The 25,608-nt window shown below is 40.0% G+C and overlaps 1 protein-coding gene across 2 annotated transcripts in view; it reads left to right on the plus strand.

Annotated features, from left to right (window-relative positions):
• Nucleotides 1–24,401, plus strand: part of PRKAR1B (protein kinase cAMP-dependent type I regulatory subunit beta) — a 106,105-nt gene extending 81,704 nt beyond the window's left edge. For both annotated transcript variants that reach the window (XM_026116130.2, XM_026116131.2), the window contains exons 9-11: nucleotides 3,226–3,347; nucleotides 21,376–21,457; nucleotides 21,893–24,401. In XM_026116130.2, coding sequence (XP_025971915.1) covers nucleotides 3,226–3,347; nucleotides 21,376–21,457; nucleotides 21,893–22,065 — 377 coding nt within the window. In that variant the 3' untranslated portion in view covers nucleotides 22,066–24,401. The remainder of the gene's footprint in view (nucleotides 1–3,225; nucleotides 3,348–21,375; nucleotides 21,458–21,892) is intronic.
• The last annotated feature ends 1,207 nt before the right edge of the window (nucleotides 24,402–25,608 follow it).

Genomic DNA, 25,608 nt, shown 5'->3' on the forward strand with positions numbered 1-25,608 from the left:
ACATTGAGCAAAAATCCTGTGTGGGTCAAAGAAAATAGAGTACAGAGATATGAATTTGTCATAAAGTCCAGTTACATCCTTGCAGGTGACAAGTGAGAAGCTTTTTCCTGCAAGAATACTGTATTTATGTGTGTTAAACTAACCTCACAAATCAAAATGGACTGGATTTTTTTCTCCTGTGTCTTTTACAGCCCCTGTCTCACATTCTTAAAACATCTGTTTAGCTTCTTGTCCTTAGATTTTGTTTCCCTTTGATTAATGTGATAGCCACGAAATTTGGACATGTTCTTGATGGCCTTCAGTAGGAAAAACAACAAACCCATAATGCCTGACCAATCAATCACCATTAGGAGAACAAAAACTTCTAATAAGGAAGACAGTGTTAGCCAGTACAATGAAATGTTGATTCTGCAGGAAACACATCATGTTTCTACTTGGACTATTTTTGAAAAACAGTTAAGGATTAATTTGCTATATAATTGAAGTCTTTATATTTCTATTTAAACAATTTTATTTTCTTATTTATGGTATTCCTCTAGCATTTGAGCTTATGTGCCTCAAATGTAAAAATAGGGAAGTCTTAGTGAAAATGTATTTGACCTTCTGAGAGGTGCCGTGCATGAAATTTGCAATTACGTTTGTATGCTAAAAGTAAGGTCAAGTATGTTGCTCATTTAATAATGAAATTTTCATCATTTAAATGCTGTCTTTTATGCCTAATTTAAATCTTCCTAAACTAAGAGCACAAATTATACCAAATTACGACAAGTATTTAAAGAAAAAAAGGATCTCTGCACCTGCACTAATGAGAAGCAATTACAACAATGAGACATCTCAAAACAATTTCAGAGTAGAAAGGTTATTCAAAGATGAGCTTCCTTAAACATGAGGTTTGCAATGTAATTATATCCTAGTTTACAGTGTGGGTTTTTCATCTCAGTAAAAACTGAGTAAAGACTTCAGATTTGAGCCTTTTTTAAGTACAGAAAACATTATAATGCATCATTTCAGGAACGCTGAGAATTTAGGTGAGATGTTTAAGGATCTGTTTCACATGCCTAAAAAGTAGATTACAGCTGGCAAACTGAAAGGTATTTTAGAGATCTCAATGCAGTACTGAGAAATTAACTTAATTTCATACCTTAATGTGGTCAGAACTTGGTGATTTTTTGATGAATAAACCTCTACCTGTTCCTTATATATTTTTTTTCTAGGTCTGCCAAATGTCTATAACTAGCTATAAAATTGTAAGAGTAATATTTTTTTTTAATGTAAGGATTTTTTAGATATCAGTAGCTGTTTGCAGTGTATCTAACAAGATATGAGAAAATGAAACCTTTAAAATCTTTCCTCTGGAGCTTAAATGTAAAGCTCTGAATCAATATGTACAGTTCAGAAATTAGAAAAATTGCATAGGCTCAACTTTATTTAACATTTGACTTTAACTCTGCAACTAAAACTTTTGAGAATTTTATCATGTAAAATCTTCTATATAATGCTCTGTTTGCAAGAACCATTAACCAATGTATTTGTAGTGGTACCATTCCTTTAGACAAAAGAGAGACACTTCATGACTAGAGCCAGAACTAGCTTTGAATTTTTCACAAAGCCAGCTGAAGAAGTTGTTTAAAGAGACTCTTTCTTTTCGTTGTTAGTTACCGAGTTCTTTAAAAAAAAAATCAGAAAGCCTATTCTAGTCTGTATAAAAGTTTTGTGCATATCTTTAGTCAAAAGTGCACTTTTTGAATGTTGCATTTATAATATTTTTCTTATGACCTTGGTATTTGATATTAATGTTTCTACAACAAAGACCACAAATGTACATACACTAATGTGCATTAGCGATTGCAGGTGAGAAAATATTAGAAAAAAATATTTTCCAAAAAGCAACAGAAAATGGCATAAAAATAGGAAGATGTATGTGTGTCAGACTTACCATCAGGACACTGATCACTTTGATCTGGTTTTGTTAGATCCAGTGCACAGAGTTCAGCCAAAAGGCTTTTTACATTTTAAACAACAACCTTTTCACCTCCCCACAATACTTTTAAGTACTGCTTTGGAACAAGACGAGAAAAATAGAGTTTGAGAGAACAGGCCAAATCCAGTCCTGGTGTCAGCAGTCTCTTGACTTACAGTTGTTCAGTAATTCATAATAAGATAAGTAAGATTCAGCAGAGTAGTACATGAATTTTTAGCCCAACTTTTTAAGGCAGTGAAGGTTATGTCACTGTTATCTGTTCCTTCTAGTAACTTTTAAACGATTTGCTTTTTTCAGTCAAATCCGGTAAAAGGACAGAAGTTCAAATATAAGTCATTTTCTTGAATTCTCATGCAAATGGATAGGAGAGCTAGATGCAGGTTAGCACTGCTCCTGTCCCCAGGGGGAAGGCAGGTAGGATTCATCCATTAGGTCATGCAGTGGGAAGATGCCAACTGGCCAGTGAGCAGCCCTGCACTAGCCGCAGCACTGACTGTCTTTTGCCGTGTAGGTATCACAGGGGATTTGGAGTTGCTGCAGGTAGGTGAAAAGGGCACAAAGCCACAGGAAACCAGGCTTCATTAGTTGTGTTATTCATAAAACAGACAGTTAATATTTTCTTATGGAAATTTACTTTGAAGTTTTATAACATTTTCTGTCTAAATGGGGGAATAAAAAGAAAAACGGCTCTTGCACTTTTTGTGCAGTTCTACTGGCCAAAATTGCAAATGAAACAGAGGTGTGACTTTATACAGCCATGTTAAGACTCTGGTCCAATTGCCACTTGCGCTAAGATGAATTTGCTCTTACCTTCCATGGAGAGTGATTTCAACCTTGGCGGAAGAGACTTCTCACGGATTCACATCTCTGTACTGCTTATCGAACAGGCTGAGAGTAACTAACAAAAAGGGAGTAGGACTTGTTCTGACATCTGGCGTGGGACGCGGTGAGAGGTGTCCCTCCTAGGCTGCTCTAGTTCACTGCAGCATCACGTCGCTGGAGATCACAGACGTAGAGAACTGTAGCCAACTTTTCCTGTCCAACTTTTAAGATTACAAGTTCTAAGACACGATGAATAAATACATCCATCTTTCCCAACTGGAGGTTCGTGCAAAATGCTTGGATGAAAGAAATGTTTCTTTTATAACAGAACCAGGCATATCAGAGCTGTCAGTTTACATATGAATCTTCAGCCAAAGTTAGGGTCTTTTTACAATAAAGTTTTATGATCTTCAATATTTTAGAGTCCCTGGACAAATGGGAGCGTCTGACAGTGGCTGATGCACTGGAACCTGTTCAGTTTGAAGATGGAGAAAAAATTGTTGTGCAGGGAGAGCCTGGTGATGACTTTTTCATTATTACAGAGGTAAGCTTGGCATCATGATAAACTGCCTCTTTGCCTGGTAAAGATCAAGGCTTTGTATTAAAGTCATTTGGTCTCAGTTTAATCTCTTTCACTTCATCATAAATCTGAACTAACTCCACCCAAATCAAGAGAATTACTCAAAATTCAAATGAGGTCAGACCCCAGTCCTGTGGAAATGTATGAAGTAAGTGGCACGATCCCTGATTTCCAGGAAAATTGAAGACATTCAGGAAGTTGAGGTGTGTTTAGTCTATTTTGCTGTTTGAAGGTTTGTTTTCTCCCTGAGATATTTTTGTTCCAAATAGCCAATACGTTTAACAAGGCTGGCCAGCCACGCAGTGCATTGATCATTGTTCCCAAAGGCACTTACAAAGGAAATCACAAGTGAACGTTTGTAGACTGTAGCAGGAGACCTGGTCTAAAAATGGATCATTTGTTCCTTTGTTTGGCCTTAAACTCAATCCAAATGACCGAGCCATATTCTTGTTTACTCTCACACAGGCAGACAGATCTGTCAGGCAGCTGAAAATAATGACGTCTTTTGTGAAGATTATTTGACACTTCAATTCCACCATTTCACTTTCACCGCAAACAGATGTTGATGGGATTTTTCCTCCCTCTTCTGACATAAATATTTGAATCCTCCGTATCTTACACAAATACATACACACTGTGATATAACAAGTTATAAAAAGGGCAGAGAGGGACTCAGAGTAAGGATAACAAGGGGGCATTAGTGTATGATTGTATGTATGTATATTGAATTAGGAGTTTTTGTTTTTCAGTACCAGCTCTGAGTGTTCATACACAAATATATGGTCTGGGAGTGATCAGCATATGGCTTTTGAGCGGTGCATGGTAACACTTCAAGTGCATATCCCAGCCCAGATGTTGCATGACCAGCAACAAGGTAGTGGTGGCACAAGGGCTGCTGCATAAACTGAATCCTTCACTGTGGGACAAAGTGGGTCAGATCAATGTAATGAAGTTGGTACCACTGTGCTGGGATCCAGTTGTATGTTTGTAGAGTACTTCTTGTGGTTCCAAGCCATGACCAGAGTGGTATGTTGTGATTTAGGAAGACAGAGACCGTGCCCCACTAAAATAATATAAAGGCTTGTACAGCAGCCATTCCAAATGGCTTAGAGGCCAACAGGTTTTCCTTTGCTTTCTCTTTATGTGTGAATTTTTGGACAGGTGCCTCTATCCAAGGCAGCCAGAATTTGGTTCATAATCAATATCTGACACTCAAAATTCCGTTCTTTTTTTCCTTCTTGAGTGCTGGATGCTGGCGCTGAAATACATATTTGATTTATGAACATAGTTTCTCTTCTGGTGCTCACAGAATTGTCAGTGCAGAGAACTGCACCTGCGTATCACACAGTTAGACACTTACAGAACTTTAAATATGTGACAGGCAGTATCCCTTCAAAACAATAAAAACATGTCTGAAAAATAGAGAGACTAGATATTAGGTAGGGAGTTTTTTCATTAGTAAGGTATTTAGTATATAAGAAGAGTTTAGAAAATATAACTTTTCTTTAGATATAAAGAATTTTTATTTCTACTGGTGTTACTAAATGTCCTGTTACTCCTTGCAGCAGCTTAAGACTACAGAAAAACCTGATTTTCTTAGCCATCAAATCCCATGTGGAAAATTGGCAGCTTGCTCAAGAATTACCAATGGCCTTTATTTTCTCTCTTTTGAAGGAACAGCTGTTATGACTTGAGTGGGTAGAAAAGTATTAGCACTGCATACTGTGTAATCATAAAGAATCTGCCCACCTCACCTTTCCACTATAAGTCTAGCATAATTTCTCACTTTGGAAATTGCCTGTATTTTTCTGCATTGAAGAATGAACATCCACTATGAACTATTTTTTATGCAGCAGTAGTATTTATGCCTGCTCACACGTAGTTCAAGGTTTGTATTTTAAACCTAATTTCACAGGAGTTTACATCTTTGATGTTAAACTTTTCTGCAGGAGAGGTGATGTGAGCTGCCAGGAACACATTATTTTGCAAACTTTGGTTGAAAGTAGTTTTGGCTGCTTTGTTGTCACAATACGTTGAAAAGTCATTAGCTTCTTTCATATACTTTTTGATGTTGGTGGCCTTATAATCCAAAACACTGCACAAATGTTGCCAATTTGTTTGGCTGCTATATACACAGAAACCATTTCATGTAGCACCAGAATGCTATGTCCAATAGTACAGAACTAAACTTTACAGCAGAGTTTTTGGACAAGATGCTAATTTATTATAAACGATAGTTATGCATGACATGCTTCAGAAAAATCAATTACCAATTTAAGAAGCTTTGGTGCACCCACAGGCATCACGAGCATCACAAATATTGGTTCCAAGTGAGATCTTGTGACCCCTATTAAAAAAGGTTCTCCAAGACTCATAGGACTCGCACATGGACTTAAAATTGTTAGCACAGTTTTGCATGAACTTGATAAATGAATTGCTCATTCCTGGTTAGCCTGCAGTACTGCCTTCCTCTGTGTGCCTCCCTTTGGGATGCCAGCTTTCGAAGTATATTGGTCCTGCTGAAGGACAGAGCCTATCAATGGACTGACACCCTCAGGAACTGCAGACTTAAGTGCAACCACTAAACTCCTTTTTGAAAGGGAGGCTTCCAGGCTGGATGATGATCAGAAAAGCAATTCCTGATTTAAACCAGGAGTATCATCCTGGTTAGCATGAACAAGAATACTTAGTCTCACCTTTCTGTCAAGCAAGGACATTCACCTTTTTCCCTTTTTTCTTAGGATAAGTTTTTTTTCCCCTGACATTTCTCTGCTGCCTCCTATAGTAGGGTGCAGGTTATTCGAGGTGCAGGCTGTATGCATGAAAATACAACAGTGGCCTTGGAAGGAATGGCTTCAGCATGAGCTCAGCCAAATTATTAGAATAACAGAAAATGTACACAGGGGAGAGCCACAGGAAACCTGGCTTTGGAAGTTCCACTGCTCACAAAGCTATGTGTGGTTTATTTTGTTGTTAAAAACCTGGTGACAAAAGTATATCCCTGAGATTCTAGGACAGCTGCAGTTTTTCTGCCATCCTGAATCTTCACAGGCATCAGTAAGTTGTTTGCTTGCAGTAGGTTGTGTGCTTCATTTTTCATGAAGATTTAGTTTTAATATTTAAAGACTGATTTTTTTTCCAGAGATACAATTATTTTAATATTTATACCATATTTTTTAATTTGCATATAGGATCCAAAGTAAATGTGTCCTGGAAAAAAAAAAGAAACACTTTTTTGAAATTGATTTACTGCACTTGAAACTGTTAATTTAGAAAGAAGAAAGAAGTAAGCCTGCAGTTTCTGTATTTTCAGATATTTCCAGGTCTTATTTTCCCACTACACTTTTCACACAACAAACCCGGGCTTTCCCAGACTAGACAGATGTGGAATGTATCTGTTGGATTCCAAGGTCATGGAATTATCCCATATGAGATTCCTGGCACAGAGGTGAAAAACTTTAAGCACCATGAAACAATTGTTGCCATAAAGAATTATATTTTGGCAAGCGTAAATCATAACAGATGTACAGTATCTAACAAATAAATTTGCAGTTGTACTCTGCCACACTGTGTACCCAACAGTAGGGAGGATTTATTCCTCTGACTTCAGATAAAGCAAATATTTTTAGCTAGCATTTTAAAGTGATAGCTTGCAAAGGCGTGCAAGCTTTGCAGAGTTAAATATCCTAGAAAATGTTAAGTTCCTTTAACTGAAATGTCATTTGAACAGGGACTGATTCTATTCCCAACTCGTTTATTAAGTGCTTTGCCACCGACTTCAGTTTGAGCAGTAGTTCAAACTAGTATAACAGTGCTATGAAACTGGGAAGAACTGAGTTTTTTGCTGTCGTCTAGGTTACTGAAAAAGGTAGCGACAATAGTATTAAAAATAGAGGTTATGATCATATACCGTTCTGTAAGTTCAGCTTCAAACTTGGCTCAGTGGCACAGCACCTCGAAGACAGTCTGACACAGCTGCCAAAAATGCTGGGATCTAGAGCCGCAAAGCGCTTGCCGGGTTTTTCAGCTCCCACCCTTGCCCATGTCAGATCACTTGGATCTACTTGTCATTGCTAAGCACCGTATACGGCACGCAGTGATTGTCACGGGACTCTGCTGCATTCGCTCAGGGAGTCCTTTAATATCAGTTGCACGCTGAGAGCTTGCTGTGCCTGCCTGGGTGCTGAACGGCTGCCGTATGGCCCTCATACTCCATCAGGTTTGACATGGCTTACGAAAAATGCACGCGCAGACACAAACGTACACCGGCGTAGGAGGAGAGAGCAGCAGGAGGTTTAGAGTAGAGCCACACTGTGCCTCCGAGGACAGCTTATAGCAGGCCTTTGAATGTGCTGTCTGTAGCCTTTAATCTCCTCCGAGGACAATCTGGCCCAAGTGGTACATAAAGCGAGGAAACAAAACTGCTTGAGAAACAAAACACTTCCAATTAATAGCTGGTCTAGCTGCCCAGCAATAACAGGCAGCAGCCTAAAAATAAGAGACCTAAAAATAGAAGATAATTCACAGGAGAAAACTGAAGGAGAAATGGACCCATTGTATCAAGCAGTTTCACGTTAGAAAAAATTTTTAAAAACCTTAAAAAAAAGGTTTTTAAATTGTAGATTTATGTTAAATTGCTGGGGGGGGAGGTAGTTCCACGCACCTCTTCAAATCCTTTGTGAAAAGCAACTTTGAAAAACCTTTGGACTTGTGTTCTTCTTCATTAATTTCTTGCTGGTTAGAAAAGGAGGCAGAGTCAGGGCCCCTAATTTTTAGTTTTGTCCGTGTTATCAGACTCGCTGCCATTCTGTGGGCAGAATGCTACCCACCTTGTGCCAGTGTTTCCCCATCGGTGGGAATAATCCTAATGACGCTTTATGAAGGTGAACAAAAGCCTCATGTGAAAATTTATAAAATACCCATTAGTACTGAAACCAGGCAGTGGGAATTGCAAAATTGGAAAATAACAGAAAATGTTCATTGAGAGTGCAGCAATCCTTCAAAAATTAATGCATAGAGCTGCCTGATTGACAGAACTGAATCAAATTAATTGGTAATGATTATTTCCTCAGCACTATTCTTGGGTGATCACGTTCAGAAGAGTCTTGTGCCTGCTGGGGGTTCTTTCCCACTGCTGTTGACGTTTCAAGTCAGGGCCACAAGCTGGCTCCGGTCTGGGCAGGATCCGCTGTGAGTTCTTGCGGCTGCTGAAAGTGTACTTGAGATACTGTCCTGTAGGTGAAATCAGTGTTTCCAGCCCTGCTGACGCTCTTGGCACGCTGCGGAGCGTCTCTGCACAAATGCAGTTCAAAGCCGTGTTAGGTGGAACACTGTTTGTAAACTGCTCGCACCATGGTAACTTCAACTAACACAGGAAGATCCTGGGTGTAACTGGGAAGGGTGCTCCACTCTTTACAAGACTGGGCCTTTTTGTGGGAAAAGTAGACTTGGGTCTTGAGTTGCACAACAAGCATCTGAAGATTTATGATTTAAAAGCTCTTTAAGAAAGAAAAGGAAAAAGAAAAATAATAGCCCAATTGTTTCCTGCTTTAAATCGTTGCTCTTTGACATTCTAACCCAAGAGAGACCCCTTTGGCACCTACCCCTACAACAGGCAGCAGAACTACAAAGTAAACTTCTTCCGTATGGTTAATGAAGTCACTGCCTTAGGCACACTCTGCTATCACACCTGATAATCTCTTTAAAAACACAGTGTGATTAATTATTAATTAGGAAGATGAATGTTGTCTAGAAAAGGAGTTTCAAAGGCTGCAATCTGAACTGCTTAGTGTTACCTGGATTTTGCTGATACTGAACATGTTTGTCAAAGGCAGTCTACAGCAACTCCTAATATACCTAATAAACAAAAAATACCTAATAAACAAAGCCAGCAGTACCTGAGGGCTCTGTGCTTTGCTTATTTTTAGCTGCAGAGGAATTATATCCTGTAGGAAAGGAAAGTACAGGAAGGGTAGATTCACTTTTCTTGATATCACCTAGTTGTGCTCAAGCAATAGCACTTCCACTGGCCCTGCTTTGAAGTTCATCTCTGTTCTGGTTGGTATTTATAATACCCAAGTGAGGTCAAAGATAAAAGCCAGGCATGTGCTTGTGTGCCATTCTGAACGGGGATGGAGGTAAAGTGCTTTGCTGAATCAAGGCTACTAAAATGCAGGCTTAGTTGAGCTCTTGCTGCAGTCACGTTCACCTTAACATTGATTTCAGTGAGCAGTGGATCAAGCTGCATAATGCAATCTTGAGCATATCCATCTCTCTCCTCCATCAGAAAGGACCAATGTTTTGTAGTAAGTGACTGGCTGCTCCCCTTCTTCTTCCCACCCAGTGACGCAGGACCTGTCGGTCACTGCAGCTTTTGGCCACTTCCTTCCTTCTGCTGCTTTCCCCAGCCCCACTGATAACCACTGCAATGCAGGCACCTCGGCTAAATTCTGCAAAATCTGAGAAGTGGGGTACAATGGTTCATTTTCATAACAATTTTGTAAAACCTCATATTAGCCAAAATCCCTGGTCTATTTTAGAACTTTGCAGATTTCATTCCTCTTTTGTGGCAGAAACCAGGACAACTGTATGTAAATTCTGTGAGTTGCTATGATCTCAAAGACTGAAGAGTAATGTATAATAGTTTAAAAATGTACAGTTAAAAAATATACTGTCAAACCCAGTAATGACTCAATCTTTAGTCCACAGTCCGAGTTAACTCCTGTTGCATCATCCTTCTCTGACAGCATTCAGATCAACTATCTGTTTTATTAGGAAAAATGAAACTTTTTAAAAAAAGCCTGATGGGTAGGAAAACAATGTGAAAGCAGTGTACACATCCAACATTTTGCTATGGAAAAAAATTCTCACTTTGATTGGCAAATGCTTGTGGCTTATGTAAATGTGTGACCAAATAATTTTGAGAGTCATTATTAGTGTGGTATATAGTATATAACCTTTTTACCATCTCATTTTCTCTGAGGTGCTTATCTCTCTGTCTTAAGCACCTTATGATCTTCACTGAGTTTATCCTTCCTGCACTTGTGTGAGGAGGTGCATGGAGCACCCTCCACGTTACCTGTTGCATTCTGAAGCACAGGCGCAGGAATTAAGGCAGTTCTTAATTCCTACTGAAAATAATCAGTGGGATTTAGGCACCTCGAGGGTCTGGGCCTTCATGGTTTCACTCACAGGATGTCTAAGGCAGAGAAGAAATGTTAGCCCTATGGCAAGATTCCCAAGCTGACAGATCAGCTGACCATCCTTTCCTCTTTACACTGTATTTTACTACTCAGAAATGCCGGGCGTTATTTTCTGCTGCAGCTTACGTGGAAGTCATTCTCACTTTGTATTACTGGCAGACATTTGTTTATTTCTTCCTTGGTTTTGTGTAATAGTCTTTCATAAATCACAGATTGGCGAATAATAAAAATCCGGGAATATTTACTGGCTAAAGGAATACTTGCAGTGTCTTTGGCTACGTAGTTCAAAGGATTTGACTTCTCTTGGAAAGTAGCCCTAGAATTGCTGATCCTTAGCTGTAAAATAAGTTTTCTCAGGAATGATGCTATCTGCAGTCCCACAGGACTAAAATGGCAGCTGAGGAGTGATATGCTAGTGGGTCTTCCAAGACGTTGCGACTGAGAACATTGCTTATGCCAGCATCAGGAGGTATATAAGGGGCTTTCTATGTTATTCTGTGTCACTAGGAGATTGGTAGACTTAGGTCGCAAAGCAAAAACACGAGGAAGATGCAATATAGCAATGCTGTTCTCAAAATTTTCATAACCTCTCTTTTGCACATGCTATACCCAGTGCAACAAATTTGTGTGGATGTTTCCCCAATTCACTTATGACATGGCAACTTGTGTAGGAGTCTTTAGTCTGATTCAGCTGTAATTTAAAACATCTGATTTGTAAACCCATAAAATTGAAGTTTATGCTGGAAATACTGACACACCCTGGCCTCTTACCGCTATCGGATACGTGGAAAACTGGGGGAATGTTTGGTGTGCATGGATGTAAAATCCAGTGTTAATAATTGGTAATTTCATTATTCATATATACATACTCTGAATTTGCACAAAAGTTATAGTGGTAGTTATTAAGGTTTTCTTCATGTTCAGAGTGGCCTGTGGCTTTTTATTGAGCTAGTACATGCTTTAAGGTATTGTATATGCTGTGACTCTTCTCTCCTTAGTCTTGTTGAGTAGTGTCGTACTACATAGAAGTCTGTAAAAGCAGTGGAGGCTTCCAGGTAATGAAATATCTCTCTGAGTGAGTAAGGATGGCAGCATCGGCTGTTTACCCCTGAAGGTTTTCAGGAGGTTCTCAGGATTGTTATAAACTCTTTTGGCATTGAAGACTGAGCTCACAAGCCCTGATTCAGACTACTTACTGAACATGACCAAGAACATTATGGCCCTAGGCACATTAAATCTAAACTAAAATTAAAGGCATCTGTTCTCAGGAGCTAGGAGCTTGGTCCTTAGGCTCACCTGAGTAACATATCTCTGTGTTTACACAAAAATACCGTGATACAAACCACACCTGAAACATACTGGTGTCCAACCTGGTAGAAGAGAAATGGAGAATTTCCTAATCTCTTGTAGAGTTCATCCCTTTCTCTGGGTCATGTTAAAATTATCCCTTACTGGGATGGCTTTTATCCTTGCTCTGCAGAGATACTGTTGAGATGACTACAGATTTACTGAAAGAATATGCCCCGAGGGCGCGACCATTTGCTTTATAGTGTAGATTTTGTGGAATGTGCCAGGCTGTCTCTGCAGAATGCTTCAGGAAAAGGCAACTTGGAGGAAACATTTTTTTTTCTTCTGATTTTCAGAATCACAAAATTTGGTCTGTTGAATGCACAAGATTCACCAACTGAAAAGACTTAAAGAAAGCAACCCGCAAGTTGCTTTCCTTGGGGGTTTTTCCTTATCTCCGTGATAAACTCCCTTTTCCCCTCAGTTTGCTCAAAGTTTTAGTTGTTGCTCAAAAACTATTGCCCTAGCTGGCCGCAGCTGCTAGCCCAGCCCTGGTCACAGCATTAGTTATGAGACTTTAATTATGATGTCTGTCTCCGACTTTCGCTTGGTCTGGTTACTTCAGTATCTACAGAATGTTTTCACAAAGAAGCAGATGGTGGTAGGAGTAATTGGGCCGTAAAACAACATTAACAACTAAAAACGATTTTCACCAGAAAGGATTTTGCGGGTAGGGTGAAGGAGGTTCAGCACTGTTTTCTTGTTTTCTCTCTCTCGCATTCAACACTGCCCATTCTGTAGGTGGTAGCATTCTGCACTGTCTGCTTCCAAGACATGATAACTGTAAGGTCAGTCACAAATATGAACAGTTGATGAATAACCCATTATAGAGTCACTTTTATGTTGACTCAGTGGACATTTCCTGGCTTCAGAGAGAGTAAAGATAATGGCTAGCTTTGTAGAAAGAAAGAATCTCTAAAATGCAACATTTTTTTTCCTTTGTGACTTTTATTGCTTTGTACACTGACATGTCTGAGGGAGGAAAACAGTGCATTGTTGCCAATAATCCACAGCGCTTGGCACAGACAGTCTTTAAAATCTGGCACCAGGATGAATATTAATTCAGTTGTTTTCCCACAGAAGCTACTGATTAGTCAAGGCCAAGTATCGCTGAGATGATTCATTAAAATCTAGCATCTGAGACCACCTTTACTGAGTGGATGGGCTTTTTGTCACCACTCCAACAGGTAGACTGAATATGTGAGAAAAAAGGAGCAAGTAAAACTCTAGAACAAAGTAAAGATAAAAGTGCAGATAGACCCCAAATGCCAAGCAGTGGTGCAACCGCTTTGCAGCTTTCTGCCAGCAGCATCTGGGCATAAAGCCAGATTAACTAGCCGTGGAGGATTACACCCCAGGCAAAGGGGCTCCTCCCATGACAGAGTGGTATCATTACCCGTGTCACCATCTCCTTGCTGCCAGGCTGGGAAGTATGTCGCAGGCTTCCCAGTCCCAGTTGGCAACTGGTGTAATGTGAAAGAAGCCTGGGAGTAGCGTGGCACAGAGTCTGGGAAGCCCAAAGGCCACCCAGGCATCCTCCTCTCCACGCTGCTCCCGGGGCTTTGCAACTCCGGATGGAGTCTGGAGCCTCCTAACCCATGGGTGCATGGGGGTCAGACACCTGCCTGATCTCACCCAATGTTAGCGCCGCTGCTGTGGTTCAAGGGCAGCATTTTGAAGTGAGAAGACTATAAAGCTCAACGTTTTGATTCTGCAAAGCCTTTCGGCAAAAAAGAGTTTGACAAAAATCCCCAAATTTGTATTTTTTGTGAGGAGTAGGAATTATTCCTGAGAGAGAACTCTGAGCAGAAACACTTGAAATTACAGTTTCATCTAAGTGTTGTAGGTGTCTCTGTGCAAGCATGAGGCAGATTGCAATTGGTACAGCATATTCTGCTTCTTTTGGCTTTGCACTAAATTTACAGGTCTCTCTCAGCCTGACTCTTGTCTTGTTCCATCTAATAATAACACTTCTTTTGCTTCAAGGGGAGTACATGTAGGTATAGCACAGGTTTAATGCAGACTGCATCAAAGAAATCCTGAGGGGGAAGATTGTCTCAGATACTGTGATAGGAGGATGAACAAAATGATCTAAAAGGTCTTCCCATGTCAAATGTCTATGATTTTAAATAGTAAATGAACAAGGCAAAGGGATTTCTTGGTGATTAATGACTGGCTGGGTGTAGTCATGTCTGGGCCTTAACCCTGGCCTCTCGTATATCCCTAGGAAATGCCCTGTGGCTCAGTTGTTTCTGCTGTTTTAAGCTACACTTGGTTTATGATTGATTGCCATTTTTAAAGTACCTTTATGTTTGTGGCTATTTTGGTGACTGTTTTAGACAGCTTTGTGCCTCTCTTTCTTGGGTGCAGATGTTGTTTCTAGACATATATATGTGCCTAGACAGCAGAAGTGATGGGAGTTTAGCAATACATGCAGTAGTCTTATGCAGGTGTGGTATAAGTGGTACACACAGCTGACTACATGTTTGATATCAAACTCGTCTGTACAGCTAATGTATAGGATTCGTGCCAGCTGGGTAGTACAGTTTGCTTTCCATCTTTGCTACATTGCAATGTGCATTAGTGTTGTTGTGAATTATGGCCAATAAGAATACTAGGCACTAATGTTGTAATGTTAGGCTGATTATGTAATGATAATCATATACATTGTCACTGTAGTTGTTTCGATATGCAGGCACTTTCTGAACCACTGTTCTCTCTTGAGGAGGTTGTCTGGAAATCACAGTGCTCTCATTATTACTATAATGCTGCCTTTTGAGCTCATTTGATATTGCACTGTTGAGTCCTAAGGATACTCCCAAGGTACTGGCTTGCTGAAAATCCACTGAAATCAGTGGCACTCAAAATTTCCAGAGTCCCACCCAAACTGAAAAAGCCGAATGTGTAAATGCTGTGTATTTGTTTTTAAAAGCTGTCAGTAGCCTCTGTTTCTGACTTAGGCATAGTCTTGTCTCTCCACTGTAATCTACAGTGAACCCTAATGGATGAAGAAAAGAAGAATTTGCTAGCTAGAGATAAGCAAACCAAACAACGACCACTTTTTCAGATAATGCAAACTTGGGGGTTTTTTTGTAGACTTTACTCACATAAATAGTAACGGGCACATCATAAAAGGTAGTTACAAAAGTAAAGTTTGCCGAACTGGACCAAATTTGTTAGAGGTTTTACATCAAAGACAGCCAAACTGATTTAAAAGATTTTTTAAAGAGGAGGGTGAAACATCAGCTGACAGATCTTAGCAGGTCTGTAAGATCATTAGACAATCACTATTTCCAGGATTTTTGTAGCATCAGGAGCTACAACTTTTGGCACTCCTTAATTTAAACTAATGATTTGGAGATGCTCCATGAATGGCTTAATCATTTGCATTAACCAGGAAGCAGGCAGATATGATTAAATTGGGTGTTAGTATTGTTGTAGCTATGATAGTATAAGAATATTGCCTGTACAGCATTTGTAGATAGGTCAATAGTATGTTTTATTAGATGTATCTGGAGAAATAGACAACTTGAAGAAAGTCTTGTGGACCCGGAAGCTTTTTGCCTTTTTCTAGCTGCGCTAGTTGGTCTAATAAAAGAAAGAACTTCCACAAACTTTGTCTTGCCTACAATTAAATAAAATATTCCCAGAATCATACTGTGTGAAAGATCTTTTAATTCATTTCAGATCTGCTACAGCTCCCATTAAAACCAATAGGAGCCTTTACATTGAGTCCAGTGTGATTCCATATATGTGCAGAAACGTTTTTATACCATTTCACAGCTTCTTCCTTAGTCTTTTGCAGTTAACTTAGCAAAGATTTAAGAGCAACATATAATGAGGACTTGCATTACTGAGGAGTGAGGAGAAACTTCTCTCTCGAGTGTGTGAATTATGCAGTGTGTGGATTAACAAAGTGAGAAAGAGCAGAGGTATGTTCATAATAGCAATCGGTAGAGTTAATAGCAATGGCAGATGGATAGGCCTGACCTTTTCCATCTCTGATTCTATAGACTGCTTTGCTCTTCTCTAGTGGATGGTGCAAAAGAAAACAAAATAGGCTAGAAAAACCTTCCAAGCTCAAAGAGAGGATAGAAATGTAACATTTTGAGGGCATAGGGGAAAAAACCCGTCTTCCTTGCTTTTCTTTAAAAAAGTAAATAAATGACTAAGAAGTAGAAGTGGAAATAGTAACTTTTTGCCTATAAAAATTAAAGTTCATTTCTGTAAGAATTAGAAACGTATTCTGTATACCTAGTGCATCAAGAGGATATAGAAATTGTCGTTACATACACCTATGACAGAATAAATACACTTTCTTCACTTTTTAATAATGATAAATGTCTGTTATTATAAAGGGAGCCTGACTATATTTTTACGATTTGCTATATTTCTAAGGTGAGAGGTTAAACCAGTAAAAATAGAACATCAACAAGATTGAGTTTTAAACTACAAAGTTAAAAAAGCAGTGCTCAGTTTCCTTTCCCAGCTCCTGTCCCTAGTAAACTGCCGTACTGTACTTTACAGCCTGTCCTACCACAGTGGTGACAAGGACACATGACTGGCCGGCACATTTCGCCTTGTTGTACTGCCCTGGAGTGCATAACCCCATCTGATCCACAGAGCTTCCCCTCCTCAAATAGAGGAGAAACTACAGGATTTCACTTTTTACTGCCTTGTTGAACATGTGTCTTTTATAGCCAGGCTACTTAGGCCAACTCCTGGCCCCAGGATTCATACGTACATATAAAAAAAGGTCTCCTGGAGCAATTCATGCTCATAAGGACGTGCAGGACCAGGCCTAGGAATGGTAATGTTGATCCAGATGGGCTACTGTGTTTAACGCTAGGATGTCTAACTCATCCATACGGTCCGATAGTTTAAAAGTGAACCATCTGTCAAAATCTCATTACTTTGGAGAGGATGGGAGCGCATGGATTATAAACCGTAATTTGTTCGTTGCATCTTAAATTATGGTGCCGTATCCAGGCTATAAATTTTTACAAAACAAACTGCTGATGCATTTGAAAGACATGAATAAATCCTCTGTGCCCATGACGGTTTGCAGAGGGAGTGGACAAGTGTGTGGGGTGAGGATGGGAGGTAGGTGGTGATGGCAAGTTGCTTTTGGAGCTGCTACTCATGTTGTTTTTGCAATAAGATGCCTGTATTTACTTGGAGGAGAGGAGAGAAGGTTAACGATATCAGTTCCTGGGAATACAGACACTCCTCAGTGACTGAAAGGGAATGTTCCTGGATCTACTGAAGATCATCATTTCACTCCCGAATGTCCGCTAGGAGAAAGACATGCCTGTCTGCTTTCAGTTTCATATCATCACAAAGCGCTGATTTATTAAATGGTGTCAAACTTCTTCGCAGTGCTTGAGCCTGTGCTCTGAAGCTTTTGCTCTGTGGCATAGGAGGCTGAAATAACTATCAATGTACAAGACACTTTTTAAAATAGAGCAACACTAAATAGCCTGATCCTGCAAATCTAGGCTCATGCAGTTTATTCCACTGAGACTGATCCTCCCAAGTTCTGTATGCTACCGAAGGGGACATCTGTCCCACTGAGAGCAAATGCTTTCAGGAGGTGAGAGTTAGCCATTTGAATCCCTACTTGATAATACCCATACCTCCCAGGACAGGGCTCATTTATTCAGTTGTATTATTTATATGTGGTCAGGTTTGCTAAAGCACAGGAAGGATGGAAAGCTCAAAAGCTATATTGGAAAGATTAGAAAAGTGAACTAAAATGAAATACAGCCATGAAACTGGCAGCGGGAGCAAGGGTAGGGGTTAGCACCCAATTCGTTTAGTTTGACAACTTCATTAAGTATATGGATAATAAGGGATTGTGTCTTTATTATTTTATTTTTGCCCAGTTCCATGTGCAATTGGGCTTTTCCTCTAATGCTGTTAGAATAATGTTGGTTTCCAGAGATAAGATACATGATGTGAAGGTGATACAGACAGATAATTATAAACATATCTTCTTTGTTTAATGGTGCGGACGGTCTTCCCGTGAAGGTCACTCTGACAATACTCCAGGAAGTACTTCTGGAGTTGGCGACTTCTGCAATGAGAGGCCAAACAGCGTAATCAGTTCTTACATCTGGGTGCTTGTTGTCAGGGTTTCAGGAAACTTCTTTTGCTCCGTGATAGACCTGTTCTCACTGGGCAACGGGAAAAGCCTATGTGACTGTTAAAACAAGAGTGGAAAAATATGTATCTGGAATATGCATTGCTTTATCCTGCCAAGCCAAGTGTTTATTGTGGAGGCCAGACACATCTGTCCTTCTCCAACAGATATCATGGTGTTTCTTGGATTAAAAAGGCCAACCGTAGTGGAACAGTGGAATAAATTGCTTCAGAAAACGGACTTATTGAAGTTCTATATCATATGGACCCTGTCAAAAAATATTAGCCACAATAAAAGCTGACACTAGGGGAGATGAAAGCAATATTGACTGATATTGTGATTACCTCTGCGGCATCATGCTTGAGATGGGCAGTGGGGAATTGACTCCTTTTTTCGTTTGACCTGGACAATCAATATGATTACTTTGGGGATTTTTTGTTTCATGTAATAAAACATCTGTAATAAAAGTTTAAAAAACAGTTTTGGGAAAGAGAATGGAGACATAGATTACAGACAGCTATTTGGGTCAAGGGGTTAGGTTTTTGCCAGGCTCCAGATGGGGACTGAGAGGACAGCAGGGGCTGGAAGTGATTTTGAAGCTGATTCTGTCTACATTGCACAGGCAATAAGCACAATATCAGTTTAGGCCTATGAGCTGCACCTGATCTGAAGTTTGGCAAGACAGAGATTGATAGAGTTATTAATCCCTACATGAGATAGTCCGAGAACACTGATTGTGTATGACTGTTTATTCTGAAGACTGTTGCAGTAAGTGTGAATAACAAAACTCATTACTCTACCTTTGCATTTTCATCCCCTTGCAGATTTACTGGAAGATCTTGGAAAACAGCAGCTTTGGCAAAACAATTTGCTTATATCAAGGATAAGGAATTCTTGCTGGAAACTTGACAGGCACCAAATCACTTTCTTATATTCAGTCCTCTTTTCAGTTACTTCTGTGGATAACCTTACACTTGCTGCAGACAGTTTTATGTGCATGATCATGTTTTAATAGCAAAAAAAAAAAAAAAAAAAAAAAACCAAAACAAAAAAGACCAATACCAACTCCCCCCTGTATGTTTGGCTTATCTTTGAACATCTGGAAACTGATCTTGCACTAACCTCTCTCAACTCAGGTGCCGTTGCTTATGCAAGCTGTGCCTAGCACACGTTTCTGAATCTTGGGCCATCAGCTCTGGCATTTTGAGTGTGAAAGCTTTGAAGCCAAGAAGAGTTTTGTGATTGTTTTCAACTGGACCAGGATTTGCAGCCCTGGTGCTTATTCAGGACTTTTGTAGTAATGATATGGCATATAGCTGATGGAGTGGAATAGTAAATTTTCATGACCATTGTAATGTGTTGACAGCGTGATATCTAGTAGTTTATGCTAAGCACAGGTTACTCATCATGGGCAAAAGGAGAAATTACAACTTTTAATGTGTCAGATTAATTTGAGAAACATCCAACTGCATATAAAAATCAACAGATGCTTAGGAAATATCAAACAAAACTTGTGCATTATTTGAATTTTGGGGTCTGGTTCTTGGCATGATCAAGAAATAAGATTTACCTCTTCATTTATGTAGCATATAAAGGTAGCAGTTATAGGTTAACCTAGAGAGTTACCCAGCAATTCATGAAGTGTATGGGCTTAAAAATAGCCCTGTTACGCAGGAGGACATGACACAATGAAACAGTATCACTGCAGCTTAGTAGTGCTTGTTCAGAAGAAAGCAAATTATGATAATTTGCTACATTACCCTGGATATTCTATTGCTGTTGGTCATTTCTGCCCCTCCCCAGCTCCTAGAAAAGCAAGAATCAGACCTGAAGTAGCCTGACATTGCGTTCGGATTTGAAACTCAATGACAACATTAAGGAATCTGCAGGGTTCTATATATTTAAACACAGCGCAAAGGTGAAAGGGAAGGTCCTGCAGGGTGCTGAGTGCCTTTCACTGCATTGAAGCCAAGGTGCATGAGGGTGCTCAGCATCCTCTCCAGCCCCCCCACCATCACCTGGGGCACACAGACTTCTCTCTGCCCAAGGAAGCTGCAGAGTGTTTGCAGCTGGCTGATCGCGCTCCGTGCGCTGCCCTCAGTGCTTTTGCTCCAGTGTAGAGCGGTGCTGCCGTGGCTGCAGGCGCTGAGGACAGAGGAGCCAAGCAGTGGAAGACGCTGCATGCTGGGGTGCCCCGTGGTGTTTCCCAGTGCCTGGCATCAGTCTTCCAAGTACAGGACACATCGCTGTGTCCTCTGCCCTTCCCTGACATGGTTGGGGCAGGTTCAGCCTCCCAGGTATTACTTTCCAAGCTGAAAATCTTAAACAAACATTATTGATGCTCCCTGATTACTCTTAAATACTTCCTTTATTCCTGCACTCTTCTTGCAGCATCAGCATCAGGCTTCTTACAAAAAATGGCTCTCCAGTCTATTTATTAGCTTTTAAAAACCCTTGTTAATTTCAGTTAAAAATCCAAATATATTAACATTTTGCCTCCTCCTATGCTTTTGGTTTGGACTCAGAAGATAATTTCATAAATTACTGTCTTTTTTTTTTCAGAAAAGCAGATACCTTCTGTACTCCTCTACAAAAACTTTATGCCACAAATAATTTAAGGTTTCCTCCAGGTTAGAATAGTTCTGTCTGTAGAGCCTCTTTGAAGGTTTAAATAGAGTGTTAGTGAGTTTTGACATGTATTAGCATGTGCCAAGTACTGCAGTTATTAACGGTAATGTAGACAAGACACATTCCATCTCTCAAGCAACTGACTCACAGGTGTCCAGATCACTAAAGGCCACGAGCAGGCAAAGCCACTAAAAAAAACAACCCGCTGCTGCAGCAAGCATTAAAAGCTCCCTTTATCAATAATTTCAGCAAGAGATCCAGCAAATGATCAGGTTAGGAATAACCCTAGTCACTGTCACAAAATTATGTCCCAAGACAATGCGTGGGAAAATTACTTTTTTATTCCTCATGCTGCAGATCTTTTCTGCATCTCTGGTGAGGTTCTCCATCCTGTCATAATAACTTTGGCTTTTGTGGGAGCAGAATCTCTCTGCATCCAAACAGCGCGGCATTCATAAAAGTGAAATCAATTTTGCATTACTGATGGATTTTTTCAGTTCCTTATTTCCTTTCATTCATATATGAGAAATTGACTGAGATTGTTCCTCTCTTTTAGCAGAACTAAGGGATTGTGACAGATGTCCTGCGAGAGGGAATACTCTGGATTCAATACTTTTTAATGGCATAACAGGGTTAAGCAAAGCAAACTAACTTTCTCCACTTCTGTTCCCAGGGCACAGCTTCAGTTCTTCAGCGCAGATCAGATAATGAGGAGTACGTAGAAGTCGGAAGACTTGGTCCATCAGATTATTTTGGTAAGAAAGTTCAGTTTGATAAAGTATAGTTCAAAAAGGCAAATGGAATTGATAAAGGTAGTTACTCTCTGAATTGGTTTTCTGCTCTTTAATGAGCAAGGAGGTTATGCATAGGTCAGCCTCTGCTTTCAGCAATAACGGAGCGATTTCATTGAAGCTGAAACTATTCCTTGGTTTACACCAATGTAACTGACAGGAGACAGATCCGGAATCAGCAAAACATTCTGAATACGTTTGTTTTCAAAGGCATTTTGCATGCATGTATTATGCATGTGTAATGCATTTGTTCTGTCAACAGAATTATGTAAAGTGTCTATCAAGATAAATATAAAAAAATATATTTTACAATCAAAGCAACTATGTGGTTGCTAGAATATACACTCTTCCGAAAAAGAAGCACAGAATGTGTGACAGCATATTTATCCCTGTTTCCAGGTGAGATAGCATTATTGCTCAATCGGCCCCGGGCTGCTACAGTGGTGGCACGTGGACCCCTGAAGTGTGTAAAGCTGGACCGTCCCCGCTTTGAACGAGTGCTCGGTCCTTGTTCTGAAATCCTCAAGAGAAACATTCAGAGATACAACAGTTTCATTTCGCTCACTGTCTAAATGATTCCTTTTGGAAAGCTGCCTTTGTGTGACCTTGTGCACTTAAATTTATGCTGTGCAGCTCCATAGCTTTATAAAGAAAAAAAAAAGTGTGCATTTTATGTGTATTTTTCTGTTTATGTCATGCACTGGATGTCAGTTCAAATCTTACGTATCATTTAAGCAGGAAGACAACTGTTTGGATAAGACTAGCTTTGGGGAACTGTTCATGGAAGATTAGGCTTTTGGCTTGCAGGCAAGATTTTTACCTATTGCTGGATCAAATAGCTTAAACTGCATTTTTAACTGTTTAAAATACATACGAATTTCTATTTCCTCATTATTTTACATCTCTCTTTAAAGTTGGTCTTATTCACCTTTTGTCAGGCTCCTTTGATAAAGTTATGTCTCTGCCTGTCACTTTTAAAAGACTTTTCACTGGTTATGGACTGGCAGTTCTGAAATCCCACAGGGTAGGTGACAGTTGCACGGTTTAAGAGGGAAGGTTAGAGTAAGGTTTTGATCATTCCAGTATGCCAAGGAGAAGTAAAACTTTGGGTCATTTTGTTTGTGGCTTAGATAGAGAGAGCCGCATTCCTCCCTGTTACAAGCCCGTCCAAGTTGGCTTTGTGACACTGAGGATACACTAAGCCAAGCAGTCTGCTCCGGTTCAGTCTTCTAGGAGAAAATTTCAAGAGACAATGTTTTGTAAGAATTTTAATGGAGCCTTAAGGACCCTAAGTTCTTTGTCTTCAGCTTTTTTTAAATGGGAGTCTGCATTAGATCCCTTAAAAGACAATGGGAACTCTCCACTGATTCAAGTGGGGTTTGAAGCATATTTATCTGCACCAGGGTGTCTTCAACCACTTCTCTGAATATTATATGAAATGCTGAAGAGATGGTGCCGGATGCACATCAGAGGCATCAACAGCAGTTTGATGGGACCCTTTTTGCAAAAGGTCCATTTAATGAAATGTATATGCCTTTGTTTTTGTATATGACCAGGATTTTCTGAAAGCCGAATACATGCTTCAGAAATAATGTCCCTCTTCCAAAAGACGTGTATTGCATAAGAAAAAGTACCAGGATTTTGCAACAAATTCCTAGTGCCTAGGGTCCTCCATGTGTGTGCACTCGTGTTGACATTCGTTGCTGCCCTATGGAGACAGCGGGCTCCTCTTCACTGGAGCTTTTTGCAGGTCCAGGCTTTACTCTGTTGTGCAGCCCTCAAGGATAGGATCATTTTGATTATTCTTTGGGGAAGCTTTTCCTTTGAAGGAAAACTTCTCCTTGCTAACAGCAGCAAAGCTCTGCATCTCAGCTACCCTAAATAGCACTGCCCACTTCTCATTTGTGGCAAAACTATATTTCTTCTTTATGATAGCATTCTTCTATCTGAATAAATAAGAACTTTCCATACCTTTTACATGCCAGAAGTTATGTAATGAAATAAGGCAGCAATCTTCTGTTTGAAACTAGAGGTGTAGAATGAAGAACATGGCTAAAATAACTCATACTGACATGTGATGTGCTCTCTTCCTTGGAATGAACAAAAACTGTCTTGGGACTTTGCTATTGACTCCCACCAAGAAGGCTCTTGGGTCCCAATATTCTAGTACCTGCCCAGGAGAGCAGTCTTTACAGAGCTAACTGCTTCTCAGCTTTAGAATCCAAGTCCTCTCATCACTTCAAGCTGCTTAATTTATTTCAGCATATTTTCAGTGGTCCTACCAATGTATATGAGTTGCTACTATTTATTATGATTATGTTACGCTTCTTGCATGTGTTATTAAATATGAACATTCACATTTTTCAACCTTCCAATTCTATGACAAACATTTATATAAGCACTCCCCCATTATATATATATACACATCTATATGCGTGCGTGTGTATATATATGTAAAGTCTATGCATTTGCAAAACTCATGATTTGCTTCACTGTTTCTGTATTCTCTTGTGCAATTAAAAAAAAATAAGTTACAAGTCACTCATGTATGCTATTTTACCTATTGCATTTCTGTTTCTGTATTGGTAAAAACTTGCAAGTGTTTGGCATAATATACAAGAAATATTTTATTGTTGAACACCAAGTATTGGCCTCACTGTTTAGCAAGTTACTTGGGCACACACAGAGAACAGATTCTTTGCTATAAACCTTTATAGATCATGGAAAATACCTTTGAATTATGGTTCTGTTATAAGCAATCTCAAGAGAAGTGTAACCATTTAACACCGAGATTCCTATGCTTGAAGTGGAACAAAATGATATTCTATGACAATATAAAGATAATTGTAACATTTGCAGTGGATGATGGGACAGAATTACAGTATGAATAAAATTCTTCTACATTATATGTCGCAGTTGTGGGTTTGTTAATAGTGGAAGTCTGTATGAATAGAAGTCATGTTCTATTTAAAATCTGCATATCATAAAATGTTTGAACTCTGTTGAAAATAATCAGATGCAAAGGGACAAAAAATAGGCCAAGAATCCTAGTGCTATATATAGTAATGGAAACCAATCTGTTTTTCTGGAGAATTAGCATGGAGAAAGAAATTCTTGTGTTTAAATGTAACCATATATGTCTATATAAAGAAAGAGGGGTTCAAGGTGTCTCTAGGTTCTTCATGGTATTGTTTCAAAGTCAGTTTAGCAAGGAATTTAAGCGCACGGAGAACATGAAGTATTGAGCTGTCTCACTGATTTTAGGAACCCTGTGCAGAGCTTTGAAACCCGCAGGAGTGCTGGTGCAGTCTGTCGCATAGATGGCACAGCAGGGAAGGACAGACTCGTTCTTCCTCAAAGACAAATGCTGCTCCCTTTTTTCCCAATGCTGTACCCAAAGCCCCGGGCCCCATCTGCCCTGGGGATTTGTCCCAGTCGTTCCTCTGACGTTCAGCCCTGTGTACCTTTTTAGAAGTGCAGCTTCCTCCGGACTGGAACCTGCAGCCAGCTTTGGCACCAGTGGACTTCTGGCAAGCAGATGGCTGCAATTTACTCTGTCACTGCCGTGGCTTGTGTTGGTGTAATGGGTTGGCCAACGAGAACTAAATTCAGGACAAACTTCTCAATGAAGACCAGGCCTCTCAAGGAACCACGTGTGTATCACACATCTGGATGAATCAGGGTTGACAGACCGGAGAAGTATGACTTCTTGCTGAGAGAGAGGTTTTCAGTGTGTTGTTAGTGCCACACACTGCCTGTGGTGTCAACGGGAGCTCTGGCGACACAGGAGGAGGCACGCGGTGGTCCCAGCTTGCCTCCAGCGCCTGAGCCATTGCCCCAGGCAGCATGAGCCCGTGGCTCACTCCATGTGGCTTCTCTGTGGTGGCCCCACACAGGACGCTTTGGCAGCTCCCTGCATCTCAGGGAGACGCAGCTTTCCAGCTTTCCATTTCTGGAGTGTGTTATTTTTCCCCCTTCACTATGATTCAGGCGGGAAAGACTCATTTTTCCTGCGAATTACTCACATTATGTAGTAATCAAAAGTGACCACTCTCTCTGAGGTCCTTCCAGAAGGACATTACAAGCCCACATTCGCCAGGAGTGCATCTCACCAC

The sequence above is a fragment of the Dromaius novaehollandiae genome, chromosome 14 (assembly GCF_036370855.1).
Source record: "Dromaius novaehollandiae isolate bDroNov1 chromosome 14, bDroNov1.hap1, whole genome shotgun sequence".
Classification (NCBI taxonomy): domain Eukaryota; kingdom Metazoa; phylum Chordata; class Aves; order Casuariiformes; family Dromaiidae; genus Dromaius; species Dromaius novaehollandiae.